The sequence below is a fragment of the Echinococcus granulosus genome (genome assembly GCF_000524195.1).
Source record: "Echinococcus granulosus chromosome Unknown EG_S00012, whole genome shotgun sequence".
Classification (NCBI taxonomy): Eukaryota; Metazoa; Platyhelminthes; class Cestoda; order Cyclophyllidea; family Taeniidae; genus Echinococcus; species Echinococcus granulosus.
Window position 1 is genome coordinate 1,564,771 of NW_020170392.1, and position 19,721 is coordinate 1,584,491.

The 19,721-nt window shown below is 37.7% G+C and overlaps 3 protein-coding genes across 3 annotated transcripts; 1 reads left to right on the top strand and 2 right to left on the bottom strand. All coding sequences in view use genetic code 11, as the record gives it.

Annotated features, from left to right (window-relative positions):
* Positions 1 to 380: 380 nt before the first annotated feature.
* On the top strand, positions 381 to 1,361 carry EGR_02713 (hypothetical protein; the record flags this gene model as incomplete). Its single annotated transcript, XM_024491962.1, has 4 exons — positions 381 to 437; positions 579 to 630; positions 680 to 957; positions 1,167 to 1,361. 4 exons carry the CDS (start codon positions 381 to 383, stop codon positions 1,359 to 1,361), a joined length of 582 nt encoding a protein of 193 aa, XP_024353777.1.
* Positions 1,362 to 8,270: 6,909 nt separating this feature from the next.
* EGR_02714 (neurotracting/lsamp/neurotrimin/obcam related cell adhesion molecule) lies at positions 8,271 to 8,829 on the bottom strand (the record flags this gene model as incomplete). The annotated part of the gene is made up of 2 exons (XM_024491963.1): positions 8,271 to 8,434; positions 8,730 to 8,829. 2 exons carry the CDS (start codon positions 8,827 to 8,829, stop codon positions 8,271 to 8,273), a joined length of 264 nt encoding a protein of 87 aa, XP_024353778.1.
* Positions 8,830 to 16,522: 7,693 nt separating this feature from the next.
* EGR_02715 (hypothetical protein) lies at positions 16,523 to 19,551 on the bottom strand (the record flags this gene model as incomplete). Its single annotated transcript, XM_024491964.1, has 4 exons — positions 16,523 to 16,637; positions 17,057 to 17,258; positions 17,334 to 17,496; positions 17,572 to 19,551. The coding sequence occupies 4 exons, from the start codon at positions 19,549 to 19,551 to the stop codon at positions 16,523 to 16,525; spliced, it is 2,460 nt and encodes an 819-aa protein (XP_024353779.1).
* Between the last annotated feature and the right edge of the window lie 170 nt (positions 19,552 to 19,721).

The window sequence follows — 19,721 nt, forward strand, 5'->3', positions numbered from 1 at the left end:
CTATTAGTGTAACCATAGCACAAAATATGCGCCGCTTTGTTTTGTGCCTAAGTATGAATGAATTACATGAGGGACCTAAATTTAGCATCATTTTCAAACTTCAAAGTTGACCACCGTGATAAACTGAATATAAGTTGCACAAACACTTTTGTACGCCATTCACCTATAATTCACAAGACTTGCATTAAGACTACTTTATCCCCGAAGTTGAAAATGGGTCCTAGACTTCGATACGAATAGTATTTTGTATTGAGCATGGGTCAAAGCTCATGAAGTTTTTAGGCGTACACGAAAATGATTGGTCGGTGCGTTGGCCAATAGGCCATGGCAACATGACATAACAGAGAACTCAAGAGTATATCATTCGAAATCGGGTCAAAATGGAACACATGCAGAAGGTTTGCATCATTTCCAATATGTTTATCAGTTTTGCTATGGTAATGCAACGGAGTGTTTTTTCGGAGTCTTAGTTCTGTTGGAATAGGTAGTTTGAAGCGCACATCCATGCAAGCCATAGCTTAAAGAAATGCAAACATGATGAAATGTGAACATCTTGTGTAAAAAATGTATTTTATTAGCAATGGGGAAATTCAGTGATTTTGGTTTGTTGCTTCTACCCATTTGTTTATCGTAGGTGGTAACCTCGCGTAAGTTTCTTTCTAAATTCAATTATTCAAAGCACCCTTTTGGTGTCCACTACTTGAACAAGTTCGTTGCAATCCATTTAACCGCATTCGTTCGTTTACGCAACTACACAAATTATTTTGCATACTTTTATATTCTGATAAAAGTGGTCGACGGTATATGGTTGTGTCCTTTTTGAGTAGGAAGGAAGTTTTCTGTCTTATTGCTTTTAAAAGCATCGCTCCGTGTAATTCAAAGTATGTCCTCATTTTGAAGCAACTTTCTGTTTCTATGATAAAAAAAACAAGGTTATTTTCTTGTTCTAATATTCGTGTAAGGAATCATTTTCATAAAATACAGGATAGATTACTGGGCAAGATGGGATAGGAGCGCTTACTCACTAGATGAAATCCAATAAGAATGAGGAAAGTAATAAGTACCTTGCACAACTCAAATAGTCAAAGTAAATAATTTTGAATTAAACGGTAACAGCTAGCTTTATTTTAAATAAGTTATAAGTTTATTCTCATTCATAAAAGTAGCCGCCAGAGATGGAGGAAACCATTGACATTGACTTGAACGACCCAAAGGTTGAAAAAGCAGCTGTAAAAATTCAGTCGCAGTTTTCAAAGTTGAAAAGGGACCGCAACTCGAAACCAAGTGACCAGGTAGTCCCTATGGCCTTTTTGAAGATGTTGCTTTTTGGAGTTTCAATAATTCAGCATTTTCGTGCATAAATTTGATTTGCTAACTTTGGTGGAGTTTGAAGTTCTCATACCTGCACTGACTAAGAGTAAACCATTTCTAAAGTATTCAGTTTATCTATTTTGATTTGTAAGTAATACTTATTGCTTAATGTTTGCATCAGAGAGCACATTCCCTCACACATGCATATATCAAAAAATTGTGCTCATTTCATCCAGGTTTCATCGGACTCCCTCATTTTTTTGAGATTTATGAGGCAAAAAGCATAATTAACTCAGTCTTTTAAGTATAACTCATTAATGTGGCTTTATTTCACGAGCTTTTTATTTTATTTGCGTGCTTTTGTACGATTAAGGCCGCGGTTGGCGTAAGACGTGACTGAGGTGGAAGCGAAATTAACGTCAAAAACACTGTTGCAATATAAATACATAAATATATTGATATCTTTTTTTAGTGCTAAGAATTCACACAATTTAAGTAGTTTAAAATGGCGGCTTTTATTTCAGGCTTCCGCCAATCCTCAACAAAATTAATGGAGGTAATAATTTACGCTTTTAGATGCTAAACTTCGGTAAACTTAATTGCTTATTCAAATTTCATGTACAAGTTGTAATTTCATATAATATTACTTGGCTGATGTCTCATTAGAATAAAAATCTATTTCGTCTATTTTCTATTTATTTTAGGAACTCATCGCGATTGTCCTGAGGATCATAAACGGATCCACTTTGGAAGGCATTTCATTCAAACTCTAATACATTTAAACGTAAAGATTAATTTTCTGCATTTAATTTATATTGCCTCCGTGGTCAAAAATTAGTTTTTGAAATCAATGTTCATTGCATTCACTTCTTGTCTTTTTTGCACATTTCAAAAAAAGCGGATAGGTTTGTTTTGGGGAATAGGATTACTTTTGTGATGGTTTTAAGCCCCACTTATGACACCTTACATTGGGCACGCGATGAACAACAAATCTTATCAAATTTATTTAATAAGCAATTGCACAAAAGAGGCCATTTCAGAAAAGCCTCCAGAGAGCAGTTAGGGAAACATGTTCCCAGTCGGCTTGCAATAGAAATTCAGCGTCACAAGTGTTTTTTAAAGGAAATAAATTCATCCTAACTCGAAATACATTATTACTCAAGTGCAGAAAGACGATCCTTAGAATGGTACATCAAAAATATTAAGCGATATTTACTAATTAAAGCCTCTACAAAACTTGCAGACAGAGGTACATTCTCGTGGAAAAAACATTACCTAAACTTGCAGGTATCCGATAAGGTGCCTAGACTTAAACCTTTCGAAATATGAAAGATCCACATGACATACTGCCCGACATAAAATACACTGATGAGAAAACATAATTATATTGACAAGTAATGCCAACATCATTAAAAAGCACGTAAATTTCATGATACATCATTGACAACTTCAGACAACAACTACAGTAAATCATTTTTCGTCCATTCCCGGAGTTAAAGACACAATAACTTCTTTTGAAAAATCGTTATTTCTAATAACAGAAGCATGCTTTGTGAGTGTTTCATTTGTTGGAACTTTCAGACGAAGCTTCACTTTACTTATCCAGTTGCATTCAACATCATGCAATAGTTTTAAGGTAACCTAATAAGCAGTAAGCAAAGCAAAAATTCTGAAAATAATATTTTTAATCTAAGAGAAACCACTACTTTTTTCTAAATGTTCCATTCTTTTGTGGAACTAACGTCTTTTTGCGATGATTTTAAGCTCACACACCCTTGTCTTGAAAATACTGACAGCCGCAAAGGGAAAAGATGGGAGGAGACTGCTACTCATGTCTCGAAAAGTTCTTGTCTGCTTTGGCAATGCAAAAGTCTCTCGTATACTACGTCGTAAAATGGGTGGATTTTTCGTAACCAAGCTTTAGCGGTGGAAATACATAAAGATTACTTTTTACAGTAAAGTGGCGATCACACTATGCGACCAAATCAGTAGCACCTAACATGGGACAAATTGGGCCTTGACAAACAGATTGGTCTAAAAGATAAAAAGAAAGTAGTATTTAAGGTAGTGGTCATAAAATGGACATCATTTAGTGTTGAAGATGACATGCCTTAATGATCATATGTCCCAACTAGATTGTAAATGCCCAGTATTGTTTAGAGGCTTTTAATTTATGATCAGAAAACAAATAAGGAATCAAAAGAGATTATTAGGGTCTATTTAAACCCAATCAACTCATAACCCAATTTTGAAGTGGAAAATATCCTCTGTTTTCTTCTATTTACGTTCCATTTCCGTTCTTTTACCTGCCATTACCAGATAACATCTTTTTACTTGCTATCCAATAGTACAAAATGCTCAGTCAAATTTTGTTTAGATTTTGGGTTTAGGGGTGAATTAAACTAAGTTTTTATTTACTATCATATTTAAATAACGCCTCTATGATTTAGGAAGCTAAACAAATCGGATTTTTAAGCCAGTTTAAAAACGACAAAACTTGTAATCATGAACTGACATTATTGGCACATTGATAGACTCATTTACACAAATCATGATATTCATTAAATAAATCATTTTCTCTCCATCCCTCTGTAACTCAGAGCACAATAATCCTCACTGCTCGCATTAGATGAATCGAGTTTCGGGAATTTACAGAACTGCTGTACAATTTTGGCGGCAATGTATCAAAATTCCTAGCTGAGAGAGGATTGCACCTAACCCTGTGCATAATCAGCAATTCATAAAATTTTTATAAAATTATGCATAATGGCGCTTTTTAAAATCTCTGTATTTAAATAAGGTCATTTAAGCAATAGAACTACCTTAACAGACGACAGTAGTGTAAATCCCAGAGTCCATCAGGCGCACAAGAACTTGGATAAGGGGTTGAGTGACTCTAAACATCGTGGTACTGCCTTACATGTATAATTTTAATCCAATTTAGAGAATTAGGTTTGAAGTGGTGGATTACTTCACCAGGATAAAAGCAGCATAAAAGTAGGTGCAGGATGGACTTACAGAAGATGTACGTCACTGTCATATCCATGCCATAGCGATTGGCAGCCATGCACGTGTAATTCCCGTAGTCACTTTCTCGAATATTTTTCACTTTTAACAGCGAAATTACATCTGTCACCTGAAGAATACGGTGGTCTTTCAGATGCCTTTTCCGAGAAAATAAAAATATGTATGTTTGCCTACAAGTTTAACCTCACAAACTTGATTGGATCGCACACATTGCAGCAAGCATTCTCGGAGGAAAATAGGCCATCATAATCCAATTGAGCTGTGTCCTACTTAAATTGTTCTGTTTTGAACTAGAAAATGGCATTTTATTTCAGCCCCTGAGCGGTCCGCATCTCTTACCGGTTTAAGGTAGGTCTGATTAGGACACGATTTCCCACAACTAGACACCATAACATAGCTCGAAAAATGTGCAACCAGTGTCTCACCTTATTTATTTATAACTCAGAGGTTCATGTTTGTACATGAATCACACAAGTAGCATCCCTTATCAAATCAAATAAGACGTAGAAAACAGTAGACGCCATATTTATCCCCAACATTTCCGAGCACTATATGTATTTTCCTTTGCTTTCTAAGGATATGCAGTCACAAACATACTCCAAACGGAAAAATATCGTATGTTAGGTGAATTGATTACAAGCTATGAAAACGCGTACTTACATTAGTTCCCACTGCTCCATAACTTCGGGTTTTTTCCAGCTCATACTTGGCGCTGTCGTAAAGGGGAATGTTGTTTAATTTGGGATCGTAAATGCCCTTAAACCAAAGCAAATCCGGATCCGGATAGCCGTTCACAATGCACTCCATTATGACATCGTAATTGCTGTCACTTTTCTGTTGAAATCGGGCAAAAGATGCGAAGCATAGTTTTTAGGACCTTTTTCTTTAATCAGTATGCCTCAAGCCTTGCATGAAAATTATAAATGGCAAAATGTTTGCGCATGATTGTGATTAGTTTGACTATGCATTGTTGCTAAGTTAACTTATCTATTATTAACAAAAATACATCATCAGGCAGCAATAAAATTAAATAATTTGTCAAGCAAGTGTTTGACGTTTCACTGGTCACTAATAAAGAAATTGTTAGGCACCTTGCTGACAGCGTTGAGATTATGTTTATTTATGGCTATTTTGGGTATCATTCTATAGTTTTTAAACAAAAAATTTCGAATATGTGGAAAATAAGTTGAAGCATTAACGATGTTTCTTATTCTACTGAGTGTGGTTCCCCAAGCATACCTGTCGAAGCGTCCGAAACCATGGACTTAGCTTCGATTATTCTATCCATTTTCATTAAAAGTATTATTAATTTAAGCAAAGATATTCTTCTTACTTTACTTTTACTTCTTATCTTCTTAACTCATGAACTATATCAAATCACCCTTATCATGGTAATCATGGAAACATGCGGCACAACACGACCTTCGACTATGCATAAGATGGGAAGATTATAGCATTATACACCATGAAAACTGATTCGATAGTAAAGTGTTCCTATGCGTGAACATTCAAGAAGCCAAAGTTTATCATAAAGTTGTTTCAGTGGATGAAACTGGACTTGATGAACATTTACAAAGTATGTTTTGTAAAAATCAGAAAATTAAGGAGTTCTACAAGATGGTAGGAAAGTGGGTAATCAAGCCAACCTGACCGTAGGCTCCCTTATAGCGCGCCAGACGAATTTGTGGTTTGTAGTTGACCTCAAGCATCACATCGTACTCGGTGGAACCGTAGACGTTGTTAGCAGCGTGGCATCGATAGATGCCTCGGTCAAAACGGTTCACTCGAGGTATGTGGAGTGTTTCGTTCTGTGCGTAAATTTAAGTGATGCAAAGTATATCAACATCCCAGAAGCGAAGAAGTGCTCTTCATAATTAAGTCTTCCAGCCATTATACTTACCATTTGATATGATACAAAGAATAATGTATCAAAAACTTTACTGCTGGGTTTATATGACTTCTAAAGTAAATACCATTTGAATGTACAAATAAAAAAAAATTATTTCGGACTTTTTCTGCATCAGCCTTTATTAAAACAGAAAATTTGTTAGCATCTTGCCATTGGGTCTTCCTGGCCTCTCAAATTACCATACCAATGCACACTCCTCCAAAGGTAGTTTTTTGATTGCAAATAATTTTTATTTTTTGGCTTAATTCTTACTTCCAAGCGATTAAATGAAAAACATTCAAGTCTTGAGTTGCCATTAGGGCACACTTTTGCATGTTATATCTAGACGTAATATTGAAATACGTCTCATTTATATTTGATTCTACTTTGTATGGAAACAATGGCCTTTGATAATTTTCTAGGCATATTCTGCAAAATCCTGACAAAGTTGTGTATCGGTTGTCAAGGGTTACGGTAGGGACGGAAGTGCCGTGGCATTCTTGATTTGTGGATAGGCCGCATAAATGTCACAGAACAAACCCAACAGTTTCAAAGCGAAGGATAAATTTTACCCAAAAGCACTGTAAAATAAGCACATTTCCCAAGACAAACAAAAGGCGGTTCGCCCAAATAATTGTGATGGCTTATGATTGCTACATGTAAATAGATTTTCGGTATGAAAGGGTGTGTAGAAATAGTTTCAAATCCTTGATAAAAGCAATCTGAGGCAAGAAAAGTTAAACGCGATCAAAGCAAACAATAGATTAGATTTAAAGGCTTACAATCCTTGATAGGAATTATTGGTGTTTACTACTAATATTACCAGGAAAAGGATATTAAGAATATATGAACCAATTTTTACCCTTTGAAGGCAATATGATTACATTAAACATGTTTAACATTTGACTTTTTGTTTGATTTTGGTGAATCCACCGAAGCGTTATTTAGTAAAAAACAAAACCCGGTATCCCATTCAACAAACTTATCGACTGAGTTTGCAAGCTCAACGAATGCAGCCATCAGGTCTGAGGTTTAGGGCAGGTGGAAAATGAATTATTAATTCTTCGCATTGGTGAGTTTAGGTTACGATACCAAAACTCTATTTGAGACAACACTTCAGAATTGACAGAGGACAGTTGTTACAATTGATAATGCACTCCCTTTTTTTAAAGATGATGACCTGATAGGGAATAATTAAAGTAATAATTACCACGTTAAAAAGTAAAATCGATATTTTTTCCACACTCCTAGATAGCTATCTTTGCAATGTTGTTATAATAATACGGAAAAATTCTATAACACGCCATATTGTATAGCATTTAATCCACATCGGTTCTCAGCAATTCCTCTTGAGTTATTGTCTGAATGTGAGTGTTAATCCATTTCCCAGAATGTTTAGGGTTGACCACTATGAAAAAGAATAAAAATTTGTAACGTTCAAGGAGCTTAATTCTAGCACTCATACGGAACCATTAGGAATATGCAATTCAATTTTATCATTAAAGGCAAATTTAATTACACATGACAAAGTTAAACTTGATAACAACCAACACGTAAGTGCTTTTATTGGTCTAATGAGTCTTGCCATTAGGTTTGCACAAGATACAGATAAATGTATTTGCAAAAATTTTCCAAAAATTTTTTAATGAAAAATTCTATCATAACCAAGAAAAACAACTCAAGACGGTAACTATAGCAGTTGGCTATGCACACTGTCACACTGACGACCATGGCAATCAGCTACCTTCTTTATAAATGAACATAAAGGAATGGCTGATATGGTATATTTTCGAAGAAATAAATCACAATTATTAATCGGCGTACTTTTATACGTTTGGCTTAAGTCTATTAAATTGTATGCTTAAAATTATTTAATAATGGGAAATAAACCATTCATAACGCATATTTACAGTGTGCTATAATCACTAAAATAGATTTGTGCACATAAAAATATATGTACAAAATTTGTTTTTTTAAATAATGTTACATCCAGAGTTTATTCCATTTTAAGCCAATATGGTTTAAATTGGGTAGTTTACTTAATTTATTCAAGTAGGCAATGACATACATAGATTCGCTGCGGTGAGCCTGGAAGATTAAGCGGTCTTCCATTTGCTCTCGTCCAACTGACACGGGGTTGAGCTGAGCCCTGGGCTTGACACACCCAGGTCAGGGAGTCTCCTTCATCAACGATCTTCGATGCAAGCCCTGGAAGTATGATTGGCGCCTGAGTCACTACTAAACGTCCATAAGCCTCCGGCCACAAACGTCGTGGCAACGATTCTTTGAAGAAAATGAATAAAAATATGACAAAAAACATAACTCAGACCTAATATTATATAATATGTGGAAATGCGTCGAGGGAGAATACAGGTTGTAAGAGCATGTTTACAATCTCTGTAGAGCTTTGAACATTTCCATAAAATTTACTGCATAGAAATAAAATACCTTTAGCAATATCTAAAGTTCAATTTCTCCTCGATTAGTAAATGAGAAGACTCACTGATTTCCAGGACGCAACGGTACATTCCATTATCGGTAATATCGGCAAAACGGACTTCAAGTTGGTAGGTCTGAAGACGGTCAACGTCCATACCTGGCATATTTGGTGCAAAATCAGGTCTTCCAGGAAAAAATCTTGCTTGATACTTTTCCAGTCCATAGAGACCTATGCGTACTGGCTCTAGAAGTTTGCTGCCGATGCTAATTTGTCTCTCCCCATAATACCAGCTCGCTTGCTAAAAAAACAATCACAGTGCAACTATTTACTAACAGAATCACATCATAATTGTCTATATCTGAAATAAAACTTGTAAAGTTTTGCCCTAACAACTTTTTTTGCTAATAAGGAATAACTACTGCAAAAGTTTTAGCATTATTCATTCAAAAAATGTTCGACTTATATAAAGGTTATCGTCACATTTTCAGAGATTCGGCAGTCTACTAAAAAACGGCCGCATTGCACCATAGATTCGCAAACTGCGCGGAAGTAAAAAATTATTGCAATTATTTTTTCTTACATTTATTTGAGATTCATCCAGAACCATCGTACAATTTAAGTAACCAGTGTTTTTCTCCTGAACAACTTCAACATTGATCGAGTCAACAATTTGAGGTATGAATTGATTAACGCCCGAAGTGTAATGTGCAAAAACTAGATTACCAGCTCCAACAGCTAGAGAGAGCACAAATAAAATATATTTGTACATTAATTTAATAAACACTAAAATCCGAACACAGCGGTATTTATCAATATATTAAAATAAAATCCATTTACAAATCAAGGTCATTTGCCAAAAAATTGGGAAGAACTGTGCAGTTAAACAAAAAAAATTAAGCCAACCAAATAAATATTTTTTTAAAAAAAGCAAGCTAATATTATTGTGTTCTGCTCGAGATAAACGCATGCTACTGTCATCAATGCGAGGGTCTCAACAAAAAGTATAATATTTTCTTACACAAATTAGGCTACCGTACACTTACAAGAACTTATTTAAGCTAAACTTAAGCAGTGCTATTATAAATCGAAGAATTTGTAATCAGTGTTTGCCTTTTTATTATTTGTAAATCTTCCAATCCGTTTCCTTACCGTTATTTGTATAAAACGTTAACGTGAAAAGTTAACTTTGCTCAGTCTTAAAATGGTGCGCCATCTTTTGCCACCATCGCGTATCTCATTGTCTTTAAATCACCAAAAAGTTACTTGAATTTTATGTCAATTTAATCTTTTGGGGCGACTTCCAAGGAGTGCTGAGTTCTTTTAGATCCCTTTGTGCACTCAATCAAAAGTTTCCTGATTAAAATGTCTTCTTTGTACGTTTTCCACTTTTTCCGTCACTTAAAAGTACCTTGATTATTGTGATTGACTCATCTATCCGAGCCAATTTTTTGCGATGCCATAGAATTCGTACCTATTGTTATTTACGAAATTTTAGTTACTAGCACCAACCTTGCGCGACTCGGCTCTCGACTGATTCACTTGGTTTTTTCTGGGCATTAAATTCCAACGCACTTTTATGCTTGAAATTATGTACCGACGGTAATCCCATCCACCCGTGAGACATCTCTCGACTTATTTTTTGGCAAATAACTATTATTAGCTCAGTGCAAGTGCTTAGATTATCGATTCTCAGGGCCGAATTTTCTGGAACAACGGAACACCATGTGTGTTTCGCGTGGCAGTAGAATAGGCCAATGCACCAATCAGTAGCCTCACGCCCCCGCGTTCGAATCCCATTGGTTGGCATTCTTAGCTAGAACGCGCCTCTGCAGATCGTTTGGCAAATCCACAGGTCTAAATTCGGCCTCGATTTTCGTCCTCCAAGTTACATTCTACACTCAATAAACCAACTGTAGCTAGGTTCTTATGTTCATTAGTTTCTAATGTGTCAGACGATCGATTTGCCAAGATGGTTTTGAGCTTCTCAATTACTCTAACTAACGAGAGATTGATGCCAATGGGCTGCAGACGCTCATGTGCAAACGGGTGTTGATAGATTTGTCTTGGGTGTGTCCAAAATTTCATGAACATGCGTGTTTTATTATCACTTTACCGGTCTCCAACCCGTCTTACAAAGTTGTTGGAATTACAGATTCGGAGCCGTAAGCAAGTTCACTAGATGGGAGTTTATGATGAATGGCATATTGCTTGAGAGCCTCCAGGTTTCGCTCAGTATAATAGGATTTCATGTGAATATGGTATTTTTTTGTGTCGAGAATTGTTAATTAAACAGCAGCATTGTTTGAGGCAAATGTAAGTTAATCCAGGAGAAAACTTTACACCGTTTGCACTAAAGAGACTCGTGTAACTTCCGCATATTAGTGAAATAATTGTAGTTTTCAATATCTTACGCGACCAACAAACCGGTTCCCATTCTAATGGGAACGTAGAAAATCACGTTGCATGTGATTAAATGTTCCCACACTGGTAGTGAGATGATTTCATTAGTATGGCTTGCTGTTCCTCTGAGGGCAAGAGCATCATAGTACTTATTTCCGAGGCTAGAAATTCATGCGAGCATGCATTTGTGGTGGGGATTGCAACACATGAAGTAGGTACAGCGTGGACCTGATCGGTAAAGAACTGCAGATAGTAGAGAATGTCATATAATCCCCAGCATTAGTGCAAATATTTAATCTTAAGAATTTATCAGCGAGAAAACCAAAATATCATTGGGCTGTTATAGAAATTGAAATATTCCACCCTTAGAGTATGTTTAAGGCCACTTCAACTAACAACTGGGGAACCAGTGAGAATGGCTATTTTAAAGTTAGCTTACCGGTAAAAAGGCGACTTGTTGTATTTGACCCCTATAAGATGTAACAAGTGGCAATTGTTCAGGGGTTATAATCGCTATAAAAAACAAATGCTCCAGTTACATAAGAGTGGTGTAATTGTTAATAGTATCTGTTGGTTGATTTCTTCTAAACAAAATAAGTTGCGCCTACGTAGAGCAAGCTAAATGCATCGGCAAATCAAGCATATACTCTGTCCAGGTGCAAATACTTTCAACACGCGATATTTTGTGCAAAAGGCCTTAAAATTAGACCGTAAACAATAACAGTGAAGTTTAGGTAGCATGGAACATACGGAAGGGCTAGAAAGGATGACGGCTTCATAACTCCGTGATGGTTTAAGAAGTTGTTTGTAAATTTTTATCCACATATTCAAAATCATGTCCAAAAGTAGCAATCCATATTAATTTTAAAAACAGTGTTAAATATACATCAAAAATAGGTTATATTACATCAAATATTGAAAGAGATCACATGGTTCTGTGAGTTCCAGGGTCCGGTCTTAACGACCAGTTCAAATTAACTTGAAGATATATTAGAACTAATAATGCTAAAAAATGGCAAATTCCACCATTACTTTCAAGTGATGTTATATTTTTGAATGCTGGCTATGTAATGTCACCCAAAGTAAATAAACTTCCGACAAATGGGTTAAGTGACGGTCTCAAGGCAAATGTGAAAGGCGAACGAATGGCCCAGCTCTTCTTTCGAGAAAAGGACTGTGAAGGATTTTTGGGTACATTCTCACCCCTTGGAGAGGAAAAGGGCTTCTACGCACATTGCTCCGAGCGTAACACCCACGTTGGTATTTCAATAGACCACCTTTTTATCTAAGCAGCCACCACCTCTCCTTTCGTGAAGAGTAGAAAGTATCGACAAATCTGCCATTCTTTAAAGAATCCCCAAGCGATATACTAAAGCACAATGCCAAAACCATCTCAACGTATATTGCATGAATGGCGATTCCATGAGTTTACCCTTGCATGGCGGTTTCTATGCAGTTGCAGTCCCTTTTCTACATCTCAGTTGTAACTAACTACTCAATCAGCCGAACGTCAGCATCAGCAAACTTCGTGCTCTGTGTAATGACATTTTAAAAGGTATGACATTCGCAAATCTAATTTATCGGTTGTTGTAATCATGCGTTTAGGAACAACATAAATCGAGTTTTGGGTATTAAAATAATAAATAATAACCAGAAGTATTTAAAACAATCTTATTCAAACGCATCGACTGTACACATTTATCTTAGACCAACTTTCATTATGATTACCCTGTAATTAGGAATGAAAACGAAAGCCACAGTGCTGCTGGAATTTGTTCATGCCATTTTGAGAATCAGTGAACCTTTCTTGTAGTTTGCGAAATCGTTTAAAATACTATATACAATCTACAGCAAAATGGCTAAGGAATTCTCTGAATTATAAGATAATGTCTCTCTGTTGCTACATACGCACTTGGCATCGTATACCTCAATTAGGAAACCTACTTGCATTTTGTTCTTCAATTAGATATGCAATGGCCTTTATTCTTGCGCGATTAATTATGAAGTATTCTATGTCCTCTGTCTTCTTAATTGTAAAGAGGCACAGTCGATCAGTTTTCTACCTCGCCATAGTTATAAAGTGTAGATGCATGTAAGTGAGGCGATGCCTCACCATTAATTCATTTGAGTTCCCAACTCTTGGATTTGGTAATTTCATTTATGGTCATTTTGAAGATCGGTGGAAAGATGGAGAGTGGGAAAAAAAGGACCAATTAATAGACTAGAGAGTGAAGCTTACGATGTGTACAAGTTTAACTTTCAAATCGATGCCAACATCCTTAAATCCCAAATCGTTTGGTGGTGTTGCTTTATGTAGAAATGTTGATAAAGTAGACTACGAATGCCATTTGACATGATTATTTAGTAAAAAAAAACGTTCCTTTCCCACTCGCAAAAATAATAAACATGAGACACCTTGGCTCCAAATATTTTACTCCTTTTTTTTGAGACTGATGGTCCCTCCAGAAAAAGCATATTATGAAATTACCGCATTGCTTACAGTTCACTACATATCCACTGTTAGATCACGATCTCGACCATCATTTGTGGGTTTCTATAGTAGTATCAGGTTTTTTAATAAATGGGAGGGGTAATTTTGAGTTGGGGTACGTTACAAGGCCCAATGCTTCGAGCATGATTTGTAGAAGCCGAGTCAGTGTTCTCGCAACACTGCAGAATTAACCAAATAAAGTGCTATCCTGCAGATTTCGTAATAGTCTTTACCACCCAATTGCGCTAACACCTTCAAGAAGTGCCTGACTGTCACTTAGCTGTCACCTAATCAACATTTAAACGTTGCTAAACACATCACAATTAAGGCAGAAATTTAGTGTGGATTAATTTAAATTTTCAGGTTTGTAAAATCCTGGTGTATTTTGCATGAAATCGTAATATCTGAAAAAGCTTGATTTATTACTGAAACACCACATTTCAATTAAATGTGCTGGAGAGTGCTCGCCCTAATATTTTTAGCCTATTCCCATGTTAGTAACTCCAATCTAGCAAAAAGCCACACAACACACAAGTGCAGGTTTCCCAATTCTCAGGAGGCAAAGTGTGCAATTTCGTTGATTCAACTCCTTCCACAGTTACTCAAATGTAATCTTGAAATCACCCAAGACTTATCAAATTGATATTTTTAAGAGAGAGTAGTTTTGTAAGAATCGAAGCAGCTATACAAGATTTCCGTTCCACTTTTCTTTAAGTTCGCACCATGCAGAAATGCATCTAACAATTTGGTTGCTGGTACGACTTTTTCAGCACATACATAGACTGTTGGAATTAGTTAGGTTTGATGGGTCACCTTAACAAACTCATTACCACAAATGTGTTTGCACTTGCTTGCATATTTGACTCAGTTTAAAACAACAAAAGTTTTAGTACTTGAAAAGGCGTGCAAATGCGTGCTAGATAGCTGGAGGGTGAGAAAGTGTCACACTTTGCCACTTGGCAGCGATAAAACGCTAATCCTTTATTACTTTTGTATCAAAATTAACATTCACAATAACATGCTATCAATAACCATCTTTATTATTATTATTATAATTATTGAAATCTAGGGCTCTACGCCACGATGTAGTTGGAAAAAGGGGTTGATGTTACAAATATTTTGAAGTTTCAAAGTGCAAAGGTTGTGAAAAGCTCTTCCAAAATTTCCACAGTGACTGAATACATAATCACATATTAAAATAAAAAACTACTTAAAATAGATATTTGGGCAATCCGCAAAGTGGGCGAGAAGTTGAGAACCACAAACTATGAAAGTTTTGTGTAGCTCTACCCTCGCATTGAGAAAAGGGGGCAACACCTCCACTAAGTACCAGTTAAAAACTAGACTAATCTAATGTTCCTCACGGGTGCTATGGTAGATTGCACCCAAACTACCGCCTGATAATGTGAAAGTCTTCACTAGCATGAGAAAGCTAGGTGGAGCATTTGGAGCGTTGAAACTGGAGTGATTCTTAAGCCGTTATTTAAAGCGTCAATGCCAAATTCACGGAGATGACTCACGGAGCGGATTGCTTGCGCCACGTAGCTTTGCAAGCAAAACAATGCCAAGATATCAGAGAACATACGCAAACACTTTTCTTGCTTATTCTCTTCCTCTCGTCTATTCGCAATGGTGTAAATTCTACTTACTCGTTAATACTGTAGTGCCGACTCATCCACCTCAGGAGAGATTCCATGCGGTGCATTTAACTCTGAGTTAATATTACTCATATCCTTATAAAAACGCCACGCACAGACAGCTGTCAAACTAATCTTTTACGTTGACTTCTCGCTAGCCGCAGGTAGACGCTGGGTAATGCCAGGGTAATTCACAGCCATTTTTGCAGGAAAGTTGTTTAATTTGCCTGTGTGGCAAGGTGGAGGGCAATAGTCACATATCGCACAATCTATGTAGTAGATAAACAAGACCTCGAGATATATATCACCGCACCAGCTCCACCGTACAGACACAGTTTAGGTATTTTTCGAATTACATAATCAACATCCTATTTTCTAGTGCAGCTAACACTTCGCGTATCCTGTAAGCAGACGGCATGATGCTAGCTAGCAAAGTAGTTAGTTTCGTGCCAAAAAGGTAGTTTTTTGTCTTTAATTCTTAATCAAGTCGAAAAACATGGCAGTAAAGAATGGTGTGACTGCAAACTTCCAATTTTCTGGAAGTTCGCATTGCCATAAATAAGTTCCAACATTCCGGGACGTTGCGTTCTCGCTCAGGCCCCCCTGTTTGGGTGACATTACGTGCAGAAGTACTTTAAGTGGATAACTATAGGGCCGAGGTCAAGCATTTACTGTAAATGGGTGAGACTGAGAGCAACGCGTGTCTCTGGTATTCTCAGCTGGTCGGCTAGCTACCACCTACCTACACGTCGTGCCCTCTCGTCTACTAATACCTGTCAGCAAATAAAGGCATCTGTTTCGAAATCTACCTATTAATCACTCTGGCTGAGAGTTCTACAGAATCTAAACTCAAGCTTACAACACCACTTCAAAACAGTAGCTTTCAATGTAAGATCATATAGTGGCAGTGGTGCATGTGTTTACAATTCGGAAATGTGACTGTTAGTGTAATAATGGTATGATTGCTATCAATAAAGTAGCAGGTTGCTATGAAACGAATGACAGCTAATTTATTCTCCTGTATGGATACGCCAAGGTGATTACTTTTAGAGAAAAGAAAATTACCAAAATAATAGTGAAACACCACTAGAGTTCGGTGGACGAATAGCAGAAATGGAAATTTTGCAAGTTCTGTCCCCAGAAGTATGTTTATCTGACGCCAAAGTGGTTCTAAATCTAGCACAAAGCCACCAACTTGTGCGTAGATGCGCATGCACTAGACGGCATTTGAACCCTAATAGACATGTGAGAGGAACCAAATCCCAGGCCGCATATTGCATTTCACTAATGAACCACGAAAAGTTAACGAATTGATGAGGGTTGAACTGTTAGAAGTCAAAAGGCAGATATTTAAAAGCAGTGCAGGGAATATTCAGTTCTGAAGTGATTTCTATGATCATCAGTTCATTCTTCGATGCAGAATTCACCAAAACACCGTGTATTCTGATGGTAAAATGGATCACGAAGTCATTGAAGTTGAGTCGGAATTAAAACTTACCAAAAGTGCTACAATAACTGAGTTGAATTCTTCAAAAAGGAGATAATATTGCACAACAACGACTAGCCAACGGGTCTTCCGCGTGCACTAGTTGGTTGTAGGCTGATCAGAGAATTTTTCAGCGTTGGTTTAAAAATTTAACACCTTCCTTCAAAGTCACACCAAACATAATGTCCATTAAAAGTGATTATTTTGGAACATTAATTGGAATTATTCTGGGACTAGAGGAATCATGGGCAAGGTTACAATTACAGAAGGGGGAGGTCAAAAACAATAAGGGAACAGAGTTATTCAGGTAGAGACTATGGTACAAAAGGAGAATGAGAAAGGAGACTAGGACCAATGGGAGCCAAAGTGGCTTTACTTTTTAGACTTAGGCCTCATAGCATGTCGAAGATTACGCAGGAGTGTTGCCGTTCGGTGCCGTTCAGTCTTCTGAGAAGACGATGGCAAATTCGCCAACGCTGATGGATCAGACGCCCCACTTTGAGCACATGCCTCGACATCATCTTCTGATATAAGGCTTTGGGAATAGGGCTTCAGAGGGACGAAGTCATCGCAGGTGGCTAAAAAGTTCAACAAAAGATTAAAATGTGTTGGTAAAAAGAAAAAATTGAATGTTCTACGTAGACAAAACTTACAATTAATGCCATCCTGCTTCTGAGCCTCCACAAGGAGACGCTCTGTCATCACAGCTAAACGTTGACTACCCTGTGAAATGCCGAGATAGATGCGAGCCAGACGGTTATTGGCTTCCCGTAATCGATCTCGGAGATTCCGATTTACATTAAGTTGTTGTTCTAACTGTAAATGAAAGAGAACGGGCGTGAGTCTCCCAGCATAACTTCCACAAAAGAAAGAAATTTGGTAAGGACATACAGTAGTTCCGATAGCATTGTATTGTTGAGTCAGCAGGTGCGCCAATGAACGCAGCTCTTCAATATCATCTAGTGTCTCAATAGCCCAGATCAATTCCTGAATAGGGGCCTTGGACCAACTGCGCGGTGGACTCGGAGAATCTGGAATTCTTTTGAAATCAACGTGTGCGGCAGTATCTGCCACGGCCTCGTATACCAGCGAGGCACTAGCATCTCCATTAAGGAGACGACTCAGACGAAGACTAGTATCCAATAACTCATCGGCCCGTGTTCGCAGTAATTTGGATCTTGAAGAGCGCTTTACTATAGAAACCATTTCCTTCAGGAGATTCCAGCATCTACGAAGCAGGGATTTGATTTCACTTCTGGATTCAAGGTTGAGGGAATTGTGGCTTATCTCCGAGGCTGGTGTCGACGGACGTGGTGGTAAATCATTTTGAGAGGACAGAAGAGCCTCAGCAGTAGGTGATCCATAATGATGGCCATTCGTTACCGCTGGAAGTTCACGGACCTCAGGAAGTTTTACCCGGTAGACTGGCAGACAAGAGGGGTCTATCGGTTGAACCATATCCCAATTGGACATCAACTCAAGCTGCGCTTCAGTACAATCTCTCGAAGGAAAAAAGTTGGATGTAGATGAGCGATTAATAAGATTTTCTCCACCAGGTAGATTGTTCAAAAGATAGAGTACTTCAGTGTCACGAATGTTGAGAAGTCTACGTAAATACAATTCTGTGGAAGGAATCTCAAAGGACACAGAAGGGTACGACGCTTTTCTCACAGTGGGAGCATTGAAAGGTTGGCGGGTGTCATCAACTAACCACAATCGCAACTTGGAGAGTTGATTAGCCAGTGTGGCCAAGGGGAATGGAGAAAGTTTTTTATAGTGGCCTGTGTATGTCGACAACGATTGCAAAAAGGCATCCAAAGACTGAATAACACGGCGCTTTTGTAAATCCTGTTCTGTCGAAAGATCAAGGTTAGGTTCACTCTGACTGTAGTACTTTGTCAACAGCTTTGGCTTTGTAGCATGTAAAGATAAAAATTCGGCCGAGAAAGTTGGAGCTAATGGAGAAGTACGGAACAACGGTTCCGACTTCAGACTGGATTTGGCATTCAGCTGCTGATCCACCTCAGCAGGTGCCAGATGACAAATACAGGTTAATCCAGCAATCGGCACATTTGGGGTGGGCCGTAATTTGCTCGAAGCGCGTTGACATAGGTTCTGGAGTCTGCTGAAGAAATCGAACCAACTTGATATTAGGAATTCAACCTCATCGTCGAGAGTGGATTTTTCTTGAGCACAACCAAGGGCCTGATAAATAGAGCGCCGCAATTGTGCATGGAGGCAAGCAGCAACGCAAAGGAGAGATTTAGCGATAGATGACGAATCGCATTCCTGATCATGGTTCCTATCACAATTCGTGGTAAGAAAGTCGGCAGCAGATGAAAGGAAACTTGAGTCAAACGGTTGGAAAGTGAATGGAGAAATGCGGTCATTATTCAGATTAGATCCAACATCCATGGCACTAGAGGCAAGAGCCAAGCTGTGAAAGGCAAACTTCAGATCAAAGAGGAGAGAAGAGAGCTGCGCGGTCAGAGAGGAAACAGAAGAAGAAAGGATTGGGAATTCAAGGAAAGAAGAAGGAACGGAAGCAATGTTCATGGTATCACTAACAAAGTGCTGAAGAATAAAAACTTTATCCAAGAGTGAGGCATAAAATGAAGAAAGGGTCATTGGACAATAATCCTTATGGTGATTGCGAGAAAAAGAACGATCGTCATGACAACCAGGAATGAAAGACGAGGAAGATGAAATAGGATAATTAAAAGGAGAGGAGGGAAAAACATCATTTGGAGAAGGAGAAGAGACATCACCAGATAAACCGACGGAAGTAGCTAAGGTTTGTGAATCAAGAACCAAAGACGACGATGTATTAAAAACACGCGGCACCACCACCGGCAACTCCGACACCGACATCAACGCTGAATCGCGAGCTTTGGCCTCACTTAGGGTCTACCACTTGGCAACAGAAATCAGGACAAATCCTAAAAGGTGGGATTCGTTTTCAGCTTCCACCAATGCATCGTCCTGAAACCGTCCCAAAGATGAAAGAAGACATAATGCTTGAGGAGAACATATACATTTGA